The sequence below is a fragment of the Notamacropus eugenii genome, chromosome 4, assembly GCF_028372415.1.
Source record: "Notamacropus eugenii isolate mMacEug1 chromosome 4, mMacEug1.pri_v2, whole genome shotgun sequence".
NCBI classification, from domain to species: Eukaryota; Metazoa; Chordata; class Mammalia; order Diprotodontia; family Macropodidae; genus Notamacropus; species Notamacropus eugenii.
In genome coordinates this window covers 72441850-72461860 of record NC_092875.1, presented here as the reverse complement: position 1 = coordinate 72461860, position 20011 = coordinate 72441850, and the positions used below count along the sequence as shown (strand labels likewise).

General features: G+C 40.3%; 2 protein-coding genes across 7 annotated transcripts in view; both read right to left on the bottom strand.

Moving 5' to 3' along the window:
• Nucleotides 1–13237, bottom strand: part of KDM4B (lysine demethylase 4B) — a 255670-nt gene extending 242433 nt beyond the window's left edge. For 2 of the 5 annotated variants that reach the window (XM_072601869.1, XM_072601870.1), the window contains exon 1: nucleotides 12929–13237. The gene's annotated coding sequence lies outside the window, so the exon portion shown is untranslated. The remainder of the gene's footprint in view (nucleotides 1–12928) is intronic. The other 3 variants (XM_072601868.1, XM_072601872.1, XM_072601873.1) reach the window with 3 other exon arrangements.
• Nucleotides 13238–17494: 4257 nt separating this feature from the next.
• Nucleotides 17495–20011, bottom strand: part of UHRF1 (ubiquitin like with PHD and ring finger domains 1) — a 42389-nt gene continuing 39872 nt past the window's right edge. For both annotated transcript variants that reach the window (XM_072601874.1, XM_072601875.1), the window contains one exon: nucleotides 17495–18928. In XM_072601874.1, coding sequence (XP_072457975.1) covers nucleotides 18782–18928 — 147 coding nt within the window. In that variant the 3' untranslated portion in view covers nucleotides 17495–18781. The remainder of the gene's footprint in view (nucleotides 18929–20011) is intronic.

The following is a 20011-nucleotide window of genomic DNA, read 5'->3' as shown; positions in this document are numbered from 1 at the left end:
TCTTGGGAAATCTATACCATTTCAGTACAATTCCAAACTTCATTAAGTTTTTGTCCACATCAAGCCTCAATCTGCCTCCCTGAAAGTTTCAGCTGCTGCTCCAAGTTCTACCTCTGAGCCAAGCAGGATAAGCCTGATTCTATTTCATAAAATCAGCCCTTCAATTAGATACAAAACTAGCTATCATGGCTCCTCTAAGTCTTCTCTCCAGGTAAACATCCAATTCCTTCAACCAAGGCTCATGCTCAATCTGGTTCAATAAAACATGTATTTATTAACCATCTATTATGTGACAGGCACTACGGACATAAAGATAAAAATGAAATAATCCCTGCCTTAATACAGGAAGAACACTAATAACTAGGCAAATGAGGAAAGGTTTCTTGTATACCAAGATACCAAGGGATACCAAGCAATGCCTTGAAAGAAGTTAGAGATTTCAAGATGTGAAAGTTGAGAAGGGATACTACTCTAGGCATGAGACTGTCTAAGCAAAGGTATGGAGGAAGGATACAGCCTGTCAGATACAGAGAACATCTAGTTGGCCAATTCAACTGAAAAAAAGGGAAGAAGTGGAGGTGGAGATAATATGGAAAAATTAACCTCAGAGTTAGACTGCAAAGGGTATTAGTTTATATTCTGCCCCAGGTGCAACCAAGTCAACTAAAGCTTCTTGAACAGGGAAATAATACTGACAGATTTGGTCCTAAGACTATCAATTTGGCAGCTTCAAGGATGACTGTAGGTAGGCAAATCAATAAGAAGACCATCCCAACTGCTTGGTGATCTTGAAGCACTTCACCATCCTCATTCATTCTCCAGTCTATCAGTTGTATCTTTGGAAAACATGATTCCCAGAAGACAATATTAGAGATGTGGTCTGACCAAGGCAAACAGCAGCACCATCATTCCCTAGTCCTAAACACTATGCCTCTTTTGATGAAATGAAGATTGGGTTAACTTTCTTTTTCGCTGGTATATCACAATGATGAATAATAACTTGTACTCAATTTGATTCGCATTGAATCAAATCACTCAAACTTACAACTTTTTCAAATGAATATACCTCGCCCCTTTTGTATCTGTGAAGATGATTTTCATGAACTCAAGGCTTTATATTGATCTCTATTATATTTCATTAATATTAGATTTTGCTCAACTTCCTAGCTTACTAGGTTTTTTTGGAATCCCAATTCTTTCATCTACCATGTTACCTATTTCTTCCTACTTCGTATAATTCATACATTTTTAAGCATACCATCTAAATTCAAGAACAAATCAAATCTAAGACTTTTTAAATGAAGGGTTCTTAACCTAAAGGTCCAGTGGGTAGATTTCATACGTCTGAGAGGTTGGATGAGAAAAAAAATTTCATTCTTATTTTTACTAATCTTTGGTTTCTTTTTGTAATCATATGTATTTATTTTATGCATTGAAAAACATTACTCTAAAAAGGGGTCCAAGGGGTCCATAGGATTCATTAAACCACCGAAAGGTTCTATGATGCAAATGTTAAGAATCCCCTGCTTTAGATAATTTTCATTTTCTCTTTTTACAGCAGAATGATCTTCAATGATCAACAAAAATGGTTTATAGAAAACTTAACCCTGCGTACATAAGCAGAACAGAGCACCTAGTCAACAGGTACACTGAAATTAAATCCAAAAGTAATTAAAGGATTGAAGATGTGCTTAGGATCATAGATTTGAAGCTGAAAAGGACCCAGGAGTCATCCAACTCCCTCATTTTACAAATGAGAAAACCAATGCCTAGGATTGCCGAGTTTCTGCTGATAACCTTTGGAAAACTGTGGCTAACGAGAAATACCACAGGACTGCCTGTGGATGTTATAATGATTTTTAAAGGGGGTATGAAGCAGAATCTTCAAAACTTAGGACAGTGAATTTGTCTTGAATCCCTGACAAAATTTTATATATTTAAAATTGGTGAGCACTTACAGGGAAGCAATGAGTAAGAACCAAAAAGGGTTCATTAAGAGCAAAACATGCCAGCCTAACTTCGTTTCTATTTTTGAAAGGATTTCTAGACTACAGATCAAAAAAATGGGACTAACATAGCATAAATAAATTTCACCAAAATATTTATAATCATAGGATTCCAACTTTGAAGATGCCTTAGAAATAAATCATTTACTCTGAGGAAAAGAGAAGGTAACAGAATAGCAGAGAGAAATACAGCAGATCTCTGCTCCAAAAACACACACACACACACACACACACACACACACACACACACACACACACACACACACACACACACATCCCCAGACTGGATTTTGATTGGGAAATCCAAGAAAAAGTCATGAGTCATTTTCCAGCCCAGGAAAGCATAGGGAGACAGACCCCTCTGAGGTCTGTGGACTTTGGAGACAGAGTCAGGGTAGGAATTCCTACAAAAAAACTGAAAAAGGACCATACACCAGGCTAAGAAGAGGTCCCAGGTCTGAATCAAGGCACTGCAATCTTGGGCAGAGTACAAGAACAGGTATATTGGCAGTTTTGTCAATCACTCCCTAGTTCCCTGGGTCACAGATCCAGGATGGACTAAGTGGCAATTGTGGTTCCTAGACAGAATACTGGACAAGCAATAAGTCTGGAAGCAAACAGCAGCTGTGTGACTGTGCGACCCTCATGTGGGATCTCAATTTCAACTGCTACTTCCATCTAAAGCCTGCAGAGGAATAACTAGGGACAGGATCCTAAACCAAAGAAGAGTCTAGAGTTAAGTGACTCTGAACCAGAACTTTCTACCTAACAGTGGCTGAGTCTACTGAGATTCCAAAGGTGGTAACCCATAGATCTGTTGCTCTAACCCAAACCCAGGTCACATACTTGCAGAGGTGAGAGAATTGGGGGGATGAGGGGAGGGGGGTAGTGGGGAAGAGGAGAGAGTAGGTGTTTAGTGATCATGCTTGCCTTTGGATCAGATCACTTTTGGAGCACTGAAAACTTGCAGGTTCTCAGCCTGAGCTGGAATACCACAAAAATCATTATCCCAAGAAAGCAACAGGACTAGCCCAAGACACTCCTTCTAGAAAAGAACAATCTGATCCTAACAAAATCCTAAGTCAGGAAGTAGGCTGGAAGAATTAGTAAATAAAAAAAGAACACCACAATAAAAAACTATTACATTGGGAGAGATGCTAAAGACAAACCCAGAAAAACAGAATGATTCTTAAAACATCAACAAGCAAAGCCTCAAAGAAAAATACAGGCTAGAGCTGATTAGAATTCCTGGAAGAGATAAAAAAAAAAAATTTCTTGTTTCAAGTTTAAAATGCTTTCACAAATGAAATGAGCATCAGAGGGGTAAAGTGGAAAACAAATGAGAACCATATAAGAATCAAAAAAAGAATTAACAACTAAGCACAAAAGGTACAAAATCTTGCCCAACCAACAAACTCCCTGAAAATTCAAATGGACCAAATAGAAGCAAATGATGACTTTATTTTTAATATTCACAAGAAATATCAAAATAAAATCAAAAGACTGAAAATATTAGAAAATTTAAGATATCGCATTCAAAAACAAGAGAACTAGATAGAAAGAATATAGACTGAGGACAGAAAATGTAAGACTCAGTGGACTACCTGAAAGACATGACTAAAAAAAGAGTCTAGATATATTTTAAGAAATCTTAAAACTTCTCAGACCCCTTAGAATCAGAGCGCAAAATGCAAATAGAATCTATTGGTCACCTTCAGAAATTTAAAAATAAAAACTCCCAGGGGTAGTCTAGCCAAAATCCAGAACTTTCTGGTCAAAGAAAAATTACTGCAAACAGCCAAAAGGAAAAAATTTAAATACCAAAGAACCACAGTTGGAATCACATGATTTAGCAGCCTCCACTGTAAAAGTGCTAAGACCTTAAAAATAATATATATGCTCAAGAAGGCAAAAGACATAGGCTTGCGACCAAGAATAATTTACCCAGCAATATAAAGTATAATCCTACTGGGGGGGGAGAGGAAGGAGTGCAATGAACTTTTATGAAGAGTTTCCAAGTGCTCCTGATGAAGAGACCAGAGCTATGGAAGAAATTTTGAAGTATCAACACAAGAGTCAAGAGAAACATGAAAAGGCAAATATCAACAAATAATCATATGGGACTAAAATAAGGATAAACTGCTTACATTCTACTACAGGAAGGTGATACATGTGTTCCCTCAGAACCTTACCCTCAAGGATCATAGAGAAGTCTAATTAGTCAGAAGGCCTGAGAGGAGTTTTATTAAGTCAATGATCTTTCTTAAAAGAATGGAAAGGGGAGTGGAAGAGGAATACATTAGGGAAAAAAGGGAGAAAAAGGTTCAGGGAAATTATTTAAAATAATTGGCATGTGCATGTAGAAGTCCACACAAAGTAGGAGGAAAGGGGAGGACAGTTGATAACTTGAATCTTATTCTCATCTGCATTGGTCAAAGAAGGGAAGAAAACACACAAAAGTGGCTCCAGAAATTCATTTACTCAACATGAAATTAAAAGGGAAAGGGAAGAAGAGAGAGTGGGAAATTAAAGGGAGAACAGGTTAATAGAAGGATTGATGATAAAGCAAAACAAGCTATAAGGATTTACAAAAAAATATTTATTGCTCTTTTTGTGGTGGCAAAGAATTGGAAACTGAGGGAGTATCTATCAATAGGGGAATGATTGAACAAATTATGGAATATGATAAGATTACTACTATGTTTTAAAAGATAATGAAGAAGGTAGTTTCAGAGAAACCTAGGAAAACTTGTATGAACTGACATAAAGTAAGCAGAAAAGAACAATTTATGTAAATACAACAATGCAAAGTAAAAAACCTTTGAAAGATTAAGTCATTCTGATCAGCATGATGACTACAACTCCAGTGAAACATGAATTTCAGATGAAACATGCTGCCTATCTTCTGAAAGAGAAGTAAAAGATTCAAAAATTCAAAATAAGACTTTTTTTTTTTAACATGACTAACGTGGACATTTGTTTTGCTTTAATTATATGTGTTTGTAAGTGAGAGTTTGGTTTTCTTTCTAAGTTAGAGGGGAGAGTTAGGAGGAAGAAAAGAACAGTTTTTGTTGGTTAAGAAAGAAATCATCTCCTCAGACTCCCTCATTTTACAAATGAACTGAAGTATAACAAGGTCATAACAACAATATTAATGTATCAATTTAAGATTCACAAAACATTTGTTGAATTCCAACAACTCAGGTAGATAATATTCATAATTACTTTCATTTTACACAGGGGATGGGCTCAGCAAGGTTAAGTGATCTGTCCATGTCATAAAACTAAGTGTCAAAAGGAGAATTTGAACCCAAGTTTTTCTGAATCCAAGTAAACTTCTCTTTCCACTACACCATGATATCCAAAAGGCCACATAGGTACTAAGTAGCATCTGACAAAATCATCTGTAGTATAATCTGTGGATGTGATGGAAAGGCACAGACTAGAAGCAGTGCAATTTAAGTGGTGAATGATTAAACCCAAAGAGTACCAGTTAATACGTCAATGTCAACCTAGATGTCTTTTGTGAAGCTGCCCAAGGACCTGTCCTTGGTCCTGTTCTATTGGACATTTTTTTAATCGATGATATAGCTGAAGAGACATTTTAAAGTATTATTTTTCAACTTTAAACAAAACATGGATGAGGTTGGTTTCTTGATACAAAGCAAAAGTTGTCAGTTAAAATTTGATGAGTTTCTCATTTCAAAAAAGGCAAGTGATTCTTAATGAAACACTTAGATGTTGGTAATCCTACATGATGTTGAAAGAATAGAGAATATACTGGGTCATGTCAATACTGTTACCACTAATAATATTAACACATTTATATAACATTCTTTAAGGTTGATAAATAGCTTTATACCCATTATTTTATTTGATCCTCACAATTACTGAGTTATGCATAATAGACAAAAATAAAGATCCAAAAAGGTCAAAGCAGACTGAACAATGAACCAAATCCAATGAGTTGAAACTGAATAGAGGTGAATTTAATTTCCCATACTTATACTTAACCTACTGAAGTTAAATCTACTGCATTAAGTTCGACTGCTTCTGAGAAAAGTCTACTTGGGTGTCACACCCAAAGTCAACATGTCCTAAATGAAGCTTATTTTTCCCCCTAAACCTGCTAAGAACCCTGACTTTTACTTTCTTCTCCTAGTTACTCCTATTTATGTATAAATGTTCCATTCATTCAGGTCTGTGGCACTACCATTCTCCCTATAATCTCAGGTTTATCTGATTTCACTCAAAAGATAAAGCAAAGAGAAATTACCAGGTTCTGTTCATCCTGTTTCCATAACATCTCTTATACACACTCTTTCCTCTCTGTTCCCACAACCACCATTCTAATTTTAGGCCATCATTACCCCCACCCTCAACCTAGACTACAATTAACTCTTATGAACCTATACAATCTCTGAGATTCTCTTTCCAATAAATATTTACTAAATGCTTTTCTTTCTTCCTTCTTTCACAAAACCTAAAACGCAGTTCACTCTGAAGCTCATAGACTGGACCACAATAGGCCCCTGCCCAAGCTCCACTTAATGGATGCATTTTGGGCCCTCCAAGCTTAGAGTGAATGCCAATGGTAACTGTTTCTCTTTGGAACGGAAACCCTGGGGGTCCTCCCCTCCCAGCTAGATTATTTTTCTTTTTTTGTAATAAAAGGGACCATCCCTTGACTCACTTCTTAAAGAAGTCTACTCTAAGTGAGTACCTGAAAAGGCCTTAGCCTAAAAGGGCCAGGGTGTCTGATTACATCCTGGGTCATCTCCAGTCGTCCTGACACATATCTGGTCACAGGTTCCAGATGGCTCTGGAGAAGAAAGTAAGGCTAGTGACTGTGCACAGCCCTCCCTCACTCAACTCAATCAATTGCAATTCCTGTCATCATTTCCTGTGGACCTCTTCAAAAACAAAAGGCAAACACAATTAAGTGCTTTTACTATGTACCAACTACTGTGCTCCGTAGAGATACAAAGAAAAGTAAAAACAGTACCTGCCCTCAAGGAGTTCAAATTAACAGAAGAGACAACATGCAAACAATTACATACGCACAAGACAAATCCACAAAGTATAAATGGGAGGTAATAATACCAGACAGAATCCAGGCAGGACCTGAAAAGGCCTCTTGCATTAAGCAGGATGTGAGCTGATCTTTCATAAAGCTAATGGGATAATCTTTCTTATGCACACCACCTAATCTGGTCACTGTACTCAGAAATCTTCAATGGCTCCCTAGTCACTTAATTTGGGAAAGGGGAGAGAGGAGAGATCTATTTTCTCAAAGGTCCTTTTCAACTTGAAATCTATGAACCTGTGGCCCCACTGGCTATAATAAACTTCAAATTGCCTTGTCTGATATACAACTGGATATTCTTACCATACAATGTTTTTTTTTCAGCCTTATCACCAAGTATCACATGCTCCATTCAAACTGGACAATGTTTTGTCCCTCAAATACACAGGAGTCTCAAACTTCCTGTCTTTACTCAGGTTACTTCTTATGCTCGAAATGTTGACTTTCCCCATCTTCACCTACTGATATACTATCCATACTTCTAAGTCCAAATGAAACAACAGCTTCCTTAAGAAGCTTTCTCTGATCCCCACGGATAATAATGACATTCCCTGAGACCTTATCCATACTCTTTTGTAACTCTCTAAAACTTTATTCTGTATTACAGTTACTTGTGTAAAGGCAACAGCCTTTAAGTGCTTCATAAATGCTTATAGATTGACAGGCTATAAATTCTTGAGGGCTTTGTATAAATTTTAGACTTTCCCCCCAATCCCTAACAAATTGCTTTATACATAGTAAGCATACTTAATAAAATATTTCAGATTTGGTCATCGGAAGTACAGGATGGTGATGCATGTCCAGAACACAATCCTCATGTAAAAGGTTCAGTGGGTTCTGGTAAAAAAGTCAAAATATGTAAAATGTGAACTTCACTTAACCCCTCCAGGCTTTGGTTTTCTCCTGATCTGCAGAATGAGGGGAATGGACTAGATGGCTTCTAAGGTCCTTCCAGCTCTAAATCTGTAATTTTGGATTCCTAGTTTCCAAAACAGGGACATCTTACTGTTCTCTGCCCTAATATCTGTCCAAAAGGCATCAACCAAGACTGGGAAAGTACTTGAAACTGTTCCATGGAAAGAACCAGGAATGTTTAGCTTGGGGGTGGGAAGAGGGTAGGGGGAGGAAGATGTCAAGGAAAGATGTAACAGTTGTTATTAGGAGCAATAGTTAAAAGATAGAAATGGTGACTGAAAGACTACTCGTTACAAAGGAGGTAAAGAGAGGATTCTCATGAAGAATTAAACTAGGTGAGTTCTTAGGCCATTTCTAAGTATCAGGTTCTGTGATTTTCAAGACATTCCACAAGAAAAATGACAATATTCTAAAGAAACAACTGGACTTGGTGATCCAGAGCTTTTTCAACTTTTTTTGGAGGGGGGGTTCAAGAACCCATCTGGGAGCCTGGTGAAGTCTATGGGTCCCTTCTAAGAATATTTTTAAATGCATAAAATAAAATGCATAGAATTACAAAGAAAGCCAGTTATAGTGAAATAAAATGTAATTTTGTTTCCCATCTAAGTTCATAGACTCCTAGATCAAGAGACTTCCAGGGATCCCAGGCTAACAACTCCTAATCTAGGTAATGAAGGAAAGAGAAGACCCAAAGAGTACTTTACCCCAGACAACCATTAAAAACTGTAAAGGCGGTATATGTGGAGAAATCATGGGAAGGGACTAGAGGGAGGGAAGTTTATTAGATGTGAACATTTGGGGAGGTGGCAAGTGGAAAATAGAATGCAACAACAATGTCAAACTCTTAATAGAAATGGGAGACACTAAACTAACCTAAGGATCTGTGCAGGTCAAATACTGACAGTTTAAAAATGTAATTTTATCTATGTTTTATTGTATTTTTATTTATTTTGTCAAATATTTCCCAGTTACATTTTAATCTGGTTCTAAGGATTGTGGACTAGGTATATGACACTTCTAATCTATAGTTCACAGTTGAAGTCATTCAAATAGAAATGATAGTGGAAGTCAAGGGGCCATAGGTGCCCCTCAGGAAGAACATGGAGATTATAAACAACAGAGCCTTAGAGACCACCCAAGGAATTGTGTATGAATGATGGAGGGAAAGGAGAAAGAAAATAAAAAGAATCTGACAGGATGGTCAGAGGAGGAGAACCATGGAAGGTGAGTGTTAAAGAAGCCAAGGATGGAGGTCAGAGAGTAGGGGAGTCAAAATGATGAAGAGAGTTACAGACTGAGAAAAAGTTCCTAAGTCACTACACCTTTGTTACTGAACATAAACAGCACATACGATAACAAAGAACTAGGTTGTTAAACTATCAAGTAACTCATAGAGAGACGTTTCTCTTGTCCATTATCCAGACCTTTTTGCTTATTCATCACCCACTCCATATAAAGTAGGCCATGTCAAATCTATTTGGTTACCTGGAAGCAACTCTACTAAAAGGTGTGGGCTGGGAGGAGGCAGAGAGAGGTGTAAAATCAAGTTTGCAGATACTTAAGCACTGAATTATTGAATCATAAAATTCTGAGGAAGTTAAAAAATAGTGCTACTGATTTCAACCACCCCTTAAAACAGTGAGATGAAAAACCAGCTATAGCTATCTACATATGTGGAGAGAGAGGAAGAGAGACAGAGGGACAGAGAGGGAGGTGTTAAGAGTCCATCTTTATGGTTCATAAGAGAAGTATCATTTTTCTATTAGATGATATTAGTAAAGATAAAAGCTAAGAGTCAGGGTCAACATGCAGCCATTGATAAGTCTAGTATAAAATAAAGAATTGAGGGGGAAGACTACGCTAAGATAGTGACCTTAAAGTGTCGAGCAGGATTGTCCTAAGCAGTCCTACTACAACTAGACTGGGGCAGCTATTGCTGCCTTGACTCCAACAACCAATCACAATTTCAATAGAATGGTGCCTTCTTGTATTTGGTGGTACAAATCTAAAAGGCTAGGGCTTGCTAAAGGATGAAAAGCCAGAATGTAAATGAAATGGACCATACATTCTCCATTATGAAAAAAGTGCGCTTGGCTTCTGATGGTCTCAACATAGGTTTCCCAAATCCTTATTTACTAAAGATAGAACCTTTAAAGATGGACAACCTTTATAATAAAGCAGGATCCTCTAAACCTCTATAACTGGATAACAGGTTAATACAGGAGTTCTTAAACTTGGGTCCATAAACGTGTTTTTAAAATTATTTTAATAACTGTGTTTCAATGGAATTGGTTTCTTTTATAATACTATATATTGTATTTTATGCAGTAAAAAATATTTTCCTACAAAGGAATAGGTTTCCCCAGACTGGCAAAGAGGAACAAAAAAGGTGAACTCCTAAAGTCTTTGCAGCCATTCCTTTTATTCAATTTTTTCCCTTTCAAACTGTAAGATTTCTTTACCTATCTTGGCAAATATTCAATTGTTTAAAGTAAGAAGGCTCCTCTGGCTAATTTTATTTTTTTAAATCCAGCTTTTACCAAATTTCTCCTTTCACTGTGACACATACACACATACACACATACATATATATATACACACACATATCCATATATATACACACACACACACACATATATAATATAAAAATATGTAGATTCTGGGTATTCAGAACACAAGATCTGACAAGTCCTACCCAAGTTAAAAAAGCTTTTACAACCCTACATAGTCTGAGAATCAAATAAGTTCAAAGTCCCAGTAATTCAGTAAGATATGATCCAAGGCATAGCAAAACTATTATTTTTCCTCATGAAACTAGAGAACACTACTTCTCAGTTTCTTTATCTGCAAAATGGGGATAATACCTGTAGCTGCCTCACAGGATTATTCTGCGACTGAAACAAGGTAATATTCACAAAAGAGGATCTGCTAACCTTATATCATTTTTACTATTCTTAATCAATCAGAATCATAGATATGGAGATTTCAGAGACCTTAGAAATTTCATTTTATAGATGTGGAAACAAAAGCAAAAAAGTGAATGACTTTCCCTGGATCTGGTAGAGTGAGCAACAAAACCCAGGGCCTCTTGACTCCAGATTGGACGCTTTTCTCACTATATCCTTCTTCCTTTTTAAATAACATAAGCAGTACATCTACTCAGTATAACCATTTTACGAAAAAATTTAAATCTGATGTGGTAATTTAACAGTATGATTCAATGCACATTTAATGGAGTTTCAAAATATCCTTTCCAATCTTTCTAGTTTGTATCCACTGCCTTGCACTGGTCTGTCAACATGCCCTTGGTTAAGCCTAGGATTATCTAGCTCATTTCCAATAAACAAGAATAAAAAATGTGGAAGAAAAATTCAGATGCCTCATGTAATCTCATAGTAGGGCTCTATGGATTCCCCGAAAAAACAACTCAAACCAATTATCACGAGTACAGAGGATTGACTCAACTTCGGGGATTCCTAAATCTCAAGCTAGAAGGCTTAGCCGGCATGCTGTGATTCTCAAATCAAACTACCATTTTTAAACAGCCAACTCAGTTCTCCTGTCTAGGATCACTGAAATTTCCACCCCGGCAGAAGCCTGGCTAACCTTTCCTGTCTATCCCATCGGGAGCTGTGTCGCCGGTCCCAGAGACCAACAGTCCCAAACTACACCATAAGATTACAAGTATTTTAACAATGTATCAATTGCACAACCTTTCCGAATCCGTCCACGTTGGAAAAGTAATACATTGTGTGTACGGGAAATCAGCCCTTCCCACCCTCACTTTCACGGACGCAACTTCTGTAACCCCCATTTGGTCGCAGACACAAGCGACACCCCTTTCCCGACCGCGGTTTTGGGGTCAGGCCCTACTTCTCCAAATGTTACCGGGCTTTAAAAAAATTCAATAGCACCTCAATTGCGAGGATGTGTTGGAACCACCCATGATTGTCACCGGAGGAGTCTTTTGTGAGGGACTGCCAACCCTCTACTCAAAACAAAAAGCGACCCCGGCTAAAGGCACCATTCGGCCCACGAAGCCCCAACTCCCTTCTCCCCGCCCCCTCCCCCTCGGGCTTAGTGGAAAGAAAGAGAACGCACCGGCCACGCGCGACGCCCTCCCCCCTCCCCGGACACCGCGGCCCCCATTGTGTCCCAGCCCCTCCTCCTACCCCTCCAGCTCGGGCCAGGCCGGACCGGCGCAGGCCGGGTGACAGCCGCGGGCGCCGCCGACCAGGCTCCCGGGCCTCCGAGCGCAGCGCGTTCCCCGCCTCCCCCGGCCGAGCGGGCGACCTGCCGGGACAGCAGCTCGCCCGGCGCGGCGGCGGGGATTGCTGCGGAGCCTGGGGGCGGCGGGGAAGCCTGGGAAGAGAGGGCTTGGGGATCGGGAGAAAGGAGGGGGAGGGGAGAGGGGGAGGGGGCCCCCCATTGGCCGGGGCAGTTAACGCATCTAACCGCCCCTCGCTAGCCCGTCCGGGCCGGGGCCCGAGCGGGGACACCGCCCCCGCCCCCACCTCCACGCCCCAGCCCCGGCCCCAGCCCCGGCGCGGGGACCCGAGCGGCCAGGCGGGGCGCTGGAGACAATGAGCGGGGGAGGGCGGCGGCGGAGGAGCCGCGATGGAGGAGGGGAGAGGAGCCAGGCCGGGCCCGGGACGCACTAGGGCGGCAGAGCTTGATCCCCGGCCCCGGCAGGGAGCAGGCCCGCGGCCCCGCCGCGCTCTCTCCGTCCCTGCTGGGCCCGCCATCGCGCTCTCCCTTTCTTGACCGGCTCGGCCCCACACGCCCGCCACCTCGCGTCGCCTCCCCGGGGGTGTGAGGGGGCGGCCGCGGCCCGGAGAGAACAGGACTGGGGGGCTGGGGGGCAAGACTCCCTCAGCTGGGGCCTCCCTCCGCCGAGGCGAAGGCAACACCTCGACCTCACCTGATGGCCGCCGCCCGGCGCGTCAGCTCCGTCAGTCCGTCGCGGGGTGGCTGGGCCAGCCGCTTTTGGCTGCTTAGCTCAGGCCGGGCCCCTTCTCTCGCTCGCTCGGCCAGCACTCGACCCCACCGCAGCAGAAGCTCTATCCGCGAAGGGCCCGCACCGCCCCGGCCGCCATTGGCCCCAGCACCCACACCCGCCCGCCCATTGGCCACGGCTGACAGCTCCGCCCCTCCCCCTCCGCTCCGCCGATCAACAAGGCAAGGCCCTGCCCCTTGCACAGCGAAGAGGTGGGCTAGGAGGGATTTCGGGCACGGATTGGTCAGGCCTCCAGGGAGACCGCACCTCCTCATTGGACTAGCTCGCAGGACTCCCGGCCCTCCCACGTGCCTGCTGCCCGGCCACACTCCCATTGGACCCCACAAATACCATTCAGCCACTCTCGACCAACCCAATGGCTAAACAGCCTAGGATTGACAACGGTGCCTTAGGGCCCGCCTATCGGTTGCACGAAATTGAACCACTATTGGCTGCAAGGCAAGCTGGAGGTGCAAAGAATGGATCTGGCAGTTGTCACTCAAGTCCCTCTCAGTAGAGCCCCCGCCCTTGCAATCAGGCTGAGAAATGAGTACGTGATGCCCAGCACAACAGCAGGCTGGGCTTGGGGAGATGGGAGCTTCTCTGTATGTTGGAGACCTCTTCAATTTGCATGCACAGGCCTTAGCACCTGAGAAGAAAAGGGAGAAATGAAAAAGGGAAGGGAAGACCTTCTAGACCCACGGAAAATACGGGGTGGCCGAGGGCTCCCCGGGGTGGGATGGGACTTAAGGCCCAGGTCATAATGAGGAAACTGAGGCCCAACTAAGACTCAGTGGTTATGACTATCCCCAAGGTCATACAAGTATTAAGTGGCAGGAATGAGCTCAGAATCCAAGTCCTCCGACTCCCAAGTCTACTGCTCTTTGTACTCACTACTCTGCCTCAGTTTCTCTTTTCAATCATACTACTCCAAATGCTGCTTCTGAATTCTCATTTACTCCCTATCTCCCCACTGACGCTATTTCTAAATCTTCTCATCCCTCCTCATCCCCCTTCCCAGCTGAGGATCTTGCCTCTTTGCTGAGAATAAATGAAAACTTTCCTTGTGAGCTTCCTCTTCTCCCACTCTCATCTCCACACACCTGGACCTCATCTCCTACTGACAAAGATTCTCCTTGCCAAGGCCAGACCTTCATGTGTGCTTAGCCTCATTGCCTACTGTCCTCTCCAAGAAACTTGAGTCCCTCCTGATGAATCTCCCCACAGCTGCCTCCAGACTTCCCTAGCTACTGGTGCCTCCAAGTATACCCAGATCTCTCCCATTCCTAAAAATTAAAACTTTCCCTAGCTCCCACTATACTCTCTAGTTCTAGTCCTCGATCTCATCACCCCCTGCTTCCCTTTAAGCTAAATTCTAGGAAGTTATTTACATTTGTTTGTTGCCTTCACTTTCTGTTCTGTCATTCCTCAATCTTTGAGGCAGCTAGGTAGCAGCTTGGACTCTGGAAGACCTGAGTTCAAATCCAAACTCAGACATCAGCCAGAGCAAGTCACTGTCACTGAAGCTGTCTGTCTCAGGTTCCCCAGTTGTAAACATAGCACCTATTTCCCAAGCTCATCAACTGACTAAAATTGCACTCTCCAAGTCACTCTTATCTTGTATGATCTGGATTAGACACTGTTGAGTATCCCATTCCTCTCTGGGGTTTTCATGACACCATTCTTGACAGTTTTCCTACCTGTCTGCCCATTTCTTCTCCTTTATTAGCTCATCATCCTTATCACATCTCCCTAACTTCAAATGCTCCCCTGAAGATTTCTTCTAGGCACCCATGCAACTTGCACTTTCCTGTCATGGATTTAAATATCTTTATGAATATGACTCCTGGAGCTAAAAGTTCAGCCTGTTTCTCCCCTAATACTGATCACCAACTGGATCACCAGTTTCAAACTGGATATATCAAATTCAACAAGTCTAATACTGAACTCATTTCCCCCACTCCAAACCTCCTCTCCTCCACACATGACTTTTAATAGAAGGAACCATCCTTCCAGCTTTCCTGGTTCATAACCTCAGCACTGTCATTAAATCTTTATTCTCATTCTCCCTATATAACCAATCAATTGCCAATCCTGCCATAGCATTTCTTGAACTAAACCATTCTCTCACACAGCTACCCTCCTTAGTTCAGGCCCTCATCACCACTTGCAGAAACAACAATGCCTTAATTGGCAACCCAGCCTGAAAGTCTCTCCAATCCATCTCACACAAAGAAGTCAAAGTGATTTGACCCTCTCCTACTCAACCAACTCAAGACTTCCTGTTGTCTCTCAGCAGGTCAAAGGGATTTTCTTTAAAGTTTTGATCTGACTTAATCACTTACCTTCACTACCAACTCTCAGCTCCCTACTGTCTCTCAATCAACTCTTTTAAAAGCCCTTCACAACCTTATTCCAAACAAGTTTTCCAGACCAATTGTACATTACTCCCCTTCCCACCCTTGGCCATCCAGCTGCTTTCTGTTTTTACCATAAGCCATCTCGTCTCTCACTTTCCTTCAAAACAGCTCAAGAACCACCTTCTACATGAAGCCTCTCCTAACACTCAACTGCTAGTGCCCTGCTTCCAAACAACCTTTTATTTAAGGACTTAACTTGTATCCTCTTCATATTTATGAGTGCACTCACCTGTACTTGTTGTCTTTTCCATTAAAATGTAAACTCTACTTTCCAACAAACATTATTTTATTCTATTCATATTCCCAGTACCCAGGATTGTGCCTAACTTAGGGTAAGCACATGTTTATCATTAGATAGGCAACTAAAGTTGTATCAGTCTTGTATCAATTTGTTCCAGGAGAGACCGAAGTCCACCCTCATTTACAAATGAATAAACTTGAGGCCCAGAGCAGGCAAGAGACTTCTCCTAGAACTAGATCACCCAGTGGTAGACCTAAGTGAGGCCAGGACCCAGATTTCTTGATTCAAAGTCCTACATTCTTTGTCTATCAAGGGCTTGAGTGCCTATTCTATACTGGGCACCAGAGATATAGGTACCCACCCACAAGGTCCACTGCTATTGAACAACATTGGCAAAAGGGAAATTAATATTTGGCCCAGTTTCACTGGCTTTTAGCTTCACAGGAAAGCTGTTTTTAAAACAATGCAGTGTATTATCAATTTTCTATTTATACAATGCCTTTTATTTTCAGGCCTCCTAAAGCCTTTCCTTACACTACATTCTGGAAGATATCCCCAGCTGAAGTACATGAATTGAGCCAACTGGCATATAGCATTTCCAATTTTAAAAAATAGCTTTGAATTTCTAGTTTTTAGTGACTACACTTTAAGTAAAAGGTATAAGGGGAAGTGAAGAAATGGCACAAAGATATTTAAAACATACTGCACTGTCTTTCTCTTTGTTATGTATTTTTTATCTAATAAAATAGATTTCTTGGGAATTTTTTTCTTTAAAGCTGATCCCCCTGACTGCAAATAAAAAAAAAATCAGTATTCTTTATTATACATCAATCCAAAACTTATTTTTCCTGGACTGGTCTTTGGTATATTAAAGTATGAATAATTACAAATATTTCTTATGAAAACCTTCAAAATGATAACATACTTAGTCCAATTAGCTGACCCTTGAACATGTTCAAATCCAAATGATCATGCTCTGCCTCATTCTTTGATGCTTTCAAAGCAAAGTACTGCCCCCTCAGTGTCTCCATCTGGCTTAATCAACAGCTCAATCTTTCCTGCTAGGCTGTTCATGAGGATCTGAAGAGAACTGTCTCAAACTTTTTCTGACTCCCTCCCTATCCAAGGTTCATTCCACATACCAGACCAACTTCACAATGGATTTACAGGGGTAAATTAAAAATCCACCTTGAAACATTAAGTGGATTGATACTTTTTGACTTAACATTTGCAATTTATCAGAGACCTGAAAATGATTAATACCCCTTAAGAATAAGGAGGCACAGTAGAATACAACATGCAGTCAGGTAAGGACATTGGGTTCCACTCCTGATTATGATTATGACACAGCGCTAACAAATTCTTGAAATTTCAGCTGTATCAATAGTGAAATAGAGATGAGGAGGTAACATGACAACTGAAGAAGCACTAGATTGGGTCAGAGGCATAACTGAGGGGAAAATGGTCTCAATTTCTTCATCTGTAAAATGAGGTGGGTAGACTAGGTGGCCTCCCAGGGACTTTCTGGCTCTGAATCTGTCATAATATATTCATTACCTAACATGCAAATGTGTTGGGAGGTTTCCTTACAAGTAAGTGCAATGGAAATGGGAGTTGGATAAATTCATATTGAATTAATACCAGACTCCCAAAATCACATAAAAAAGCAAGCTCAGTATAGCATCACAGGCTGTTTAGAAATCTTCACAGGATCCTAAATGTATCTAATCCCAATAATGTATCTATTCACTGTCAGAATTTAAGATAACCATATTGGAAACATGACAATTTTTTCCAGACGACACTTTATAAAGAATAACAAAGCACACATTCATCTTTAAACACATTTATTTTGAGAACTTAAAATTTGCACATGTACAGAAAACATCTGAACTTTTTAGAAAAAGCCTACACAATGTTTCATTGTTTTTATCCTATCCATTAATATTCTACCATAAGGAAAGAGTTTTCCAAAAAATATATATCATTCCAGTCTGTCTGCAGTTAAGTGAGTTAAAATATCCCTGTTACATTGAGGTATTAAACTGCAAACATTGGTACTGTCAGAAAAACTGAAAATCCATTCACAAAAAAACACAACTAAAACTAAGTTATCTTTCTTGGTTCATATACAGTAACTGAAAAAAATTTCATTTGGAAAAGTGTCTTTAAAAAGAAAAACTTTCTCACTTATATAATTCTCCATTTTGAAATGGAAATGCATTTAAAATAATGATAAAGTAAATTAATCTTAACAAAATGCACCCTAGCAAAAAAAAGTTTCAAGGTTTGCAATGCCACACTAATGACGTTTGGCTACAGTGTTCCATTTTCAAAGGAAGAAATATAATCTGGTTGGCAATTTCAACATTTCAGTGCTAAAAAGAACCCAGTCTTTTAGAAACGGACCAAAGGCACTTAAGAATGGCTCTAGTATGTTCCACAATGGCATTCTGGATCAGAGACAGCATCTGGCTGAACAACCAGTTCCCTCGGTAAAAGAAGCGTCCAGCTGAGGTAGCATTCTGTACTGCCCCGAGCACTTAGCTAAATGCAGGCCGAGAGCTTTTTTATATTTATTTTAAACATAAAAGTAAACTGGTAGAAAATGGCCTTGAAAAAGAGCTTAACCCATTTTAAGCAAGATTTTTTTTCTTTAAACAACTTCTTGATCTAAGCAACAGGTCCAAAAACACCAGGAACTATCTTAGAGAATTTGAACATCAAAATATGCCAAAGAGCTGAGCATAGTTCTACCTTTGAGGCCAAATCCAGACTTTACAAAGATTGTTCTAGCAACCAAGCCACATTCTACATAAGAGAGGGAATTTTTGAGAACTCAATGTCAGGTTCATTAGCAGCCATTACCAAAAGTAGGAAAATTTATGCTGATAAACTGCAGGTTTTAGCAAAAACTGAACGCAGTATCCAACATTTTTTAAAAGCCACAACACATATAAAATAAATCCCTCAAAGTTTATAGACTTTTTTTAAAAAAAGGTGGGGAAGACAAATCTTTTCAGGGAAAAGGTGAAGCTATGTGTTTAAATTAAGCCAGCTGGAAACCCACTGTCACATTTACCATCAAAGTAAGAAAGAAGTGCTTGACAGACAGAATCACCGCCCATTGCCATAGCCTGGGAAGAGCTGACTGAGGATGGTTTGCAGTGGCTGATTCACTTGCATAGTGTATGATTTACCCAGATCATACCGACAAGCTGGGCAGCTGTACACCTCGGCTCGGAAGGATCTGTCCAAACAGTCCTGCAATCAATCAGAGTTTGGAGAATTTAAGAACAAGCTGTGAACAGCAACTAAATGCAAAACCCTAACAGCCCATGATGCACCATCATCTTGATTCAGTTCTGTTCACTCTTCTTGAGTTGGCTGCATCCTATACAGGGGACTCACATCCAAGTCGCTAAAATGACAATCTAGGTCCCTTGCTACCTTCTACCACCTGTGTCAATTCTTTATTAGTAAGTATGGAAAAACACCAAGCCACCAATGGACTTTGTTCAGACCATCCAGAGTATTGGCTTTTGCTTCACTTCCAAAGGCTAGATTCCTAAGGGAAGCACTTCTACAAACCAAGACCTACTGTGAAAGATACTGGTAATAAATTGTTACATGAGATCATAGGATCATAGCTGTTGTGACTGGGAGAGTTGGAAGGGACAACGGGGAACAGTGCCTTCATTTTACTAGAATAGAAAAGGTCAAGCTCATTAAAAATGCTCATATCAAATTCCTTTATTATTACTGAAATGGCATTTTCATCCAATCAGGTTGGGTTTGAGCTTTTTGGGTTGCTTTTTAAACTCTAAGTGCTTACATAAATATATTTACTTAGACCTAAATATGCAAAATGTTGTCCTAAGAAAAACTATCTAGGCATTTATATAGAATTTGAGAACTAGAAGGGATCTTAAATGTCCTCTTCTCTAATCCCCTATTTTTATAATGAAAATGAGACCCATGAAGTTAAATAACTTTACCAAGGTCATATAAATACGAAATAGTAGTGTCAGGACTCAAAAGCAGGTACCATAGTCACTATATAGATATAAATAAATATGTATTTGTATATAGATGTGTAGACAGATATAGTAAACAACTGACTTGAACATTAAATGCCTTTTTTTCTAATTTAAGTTTAATTTCTTTAAAACCCCACTAATTGCTAATCAGAAATACAATTAATCAATATTTAAAATACAGTGACTTCTTCCCCTTTAAAGAGTTAAGACTATTCTTTCATCTTTCCTATAGAAATTGGGCAGTATTTCCTCTTTTAATTATATATGACTGTATCCAATATATGTTTCACACAAACAAATGCCTATA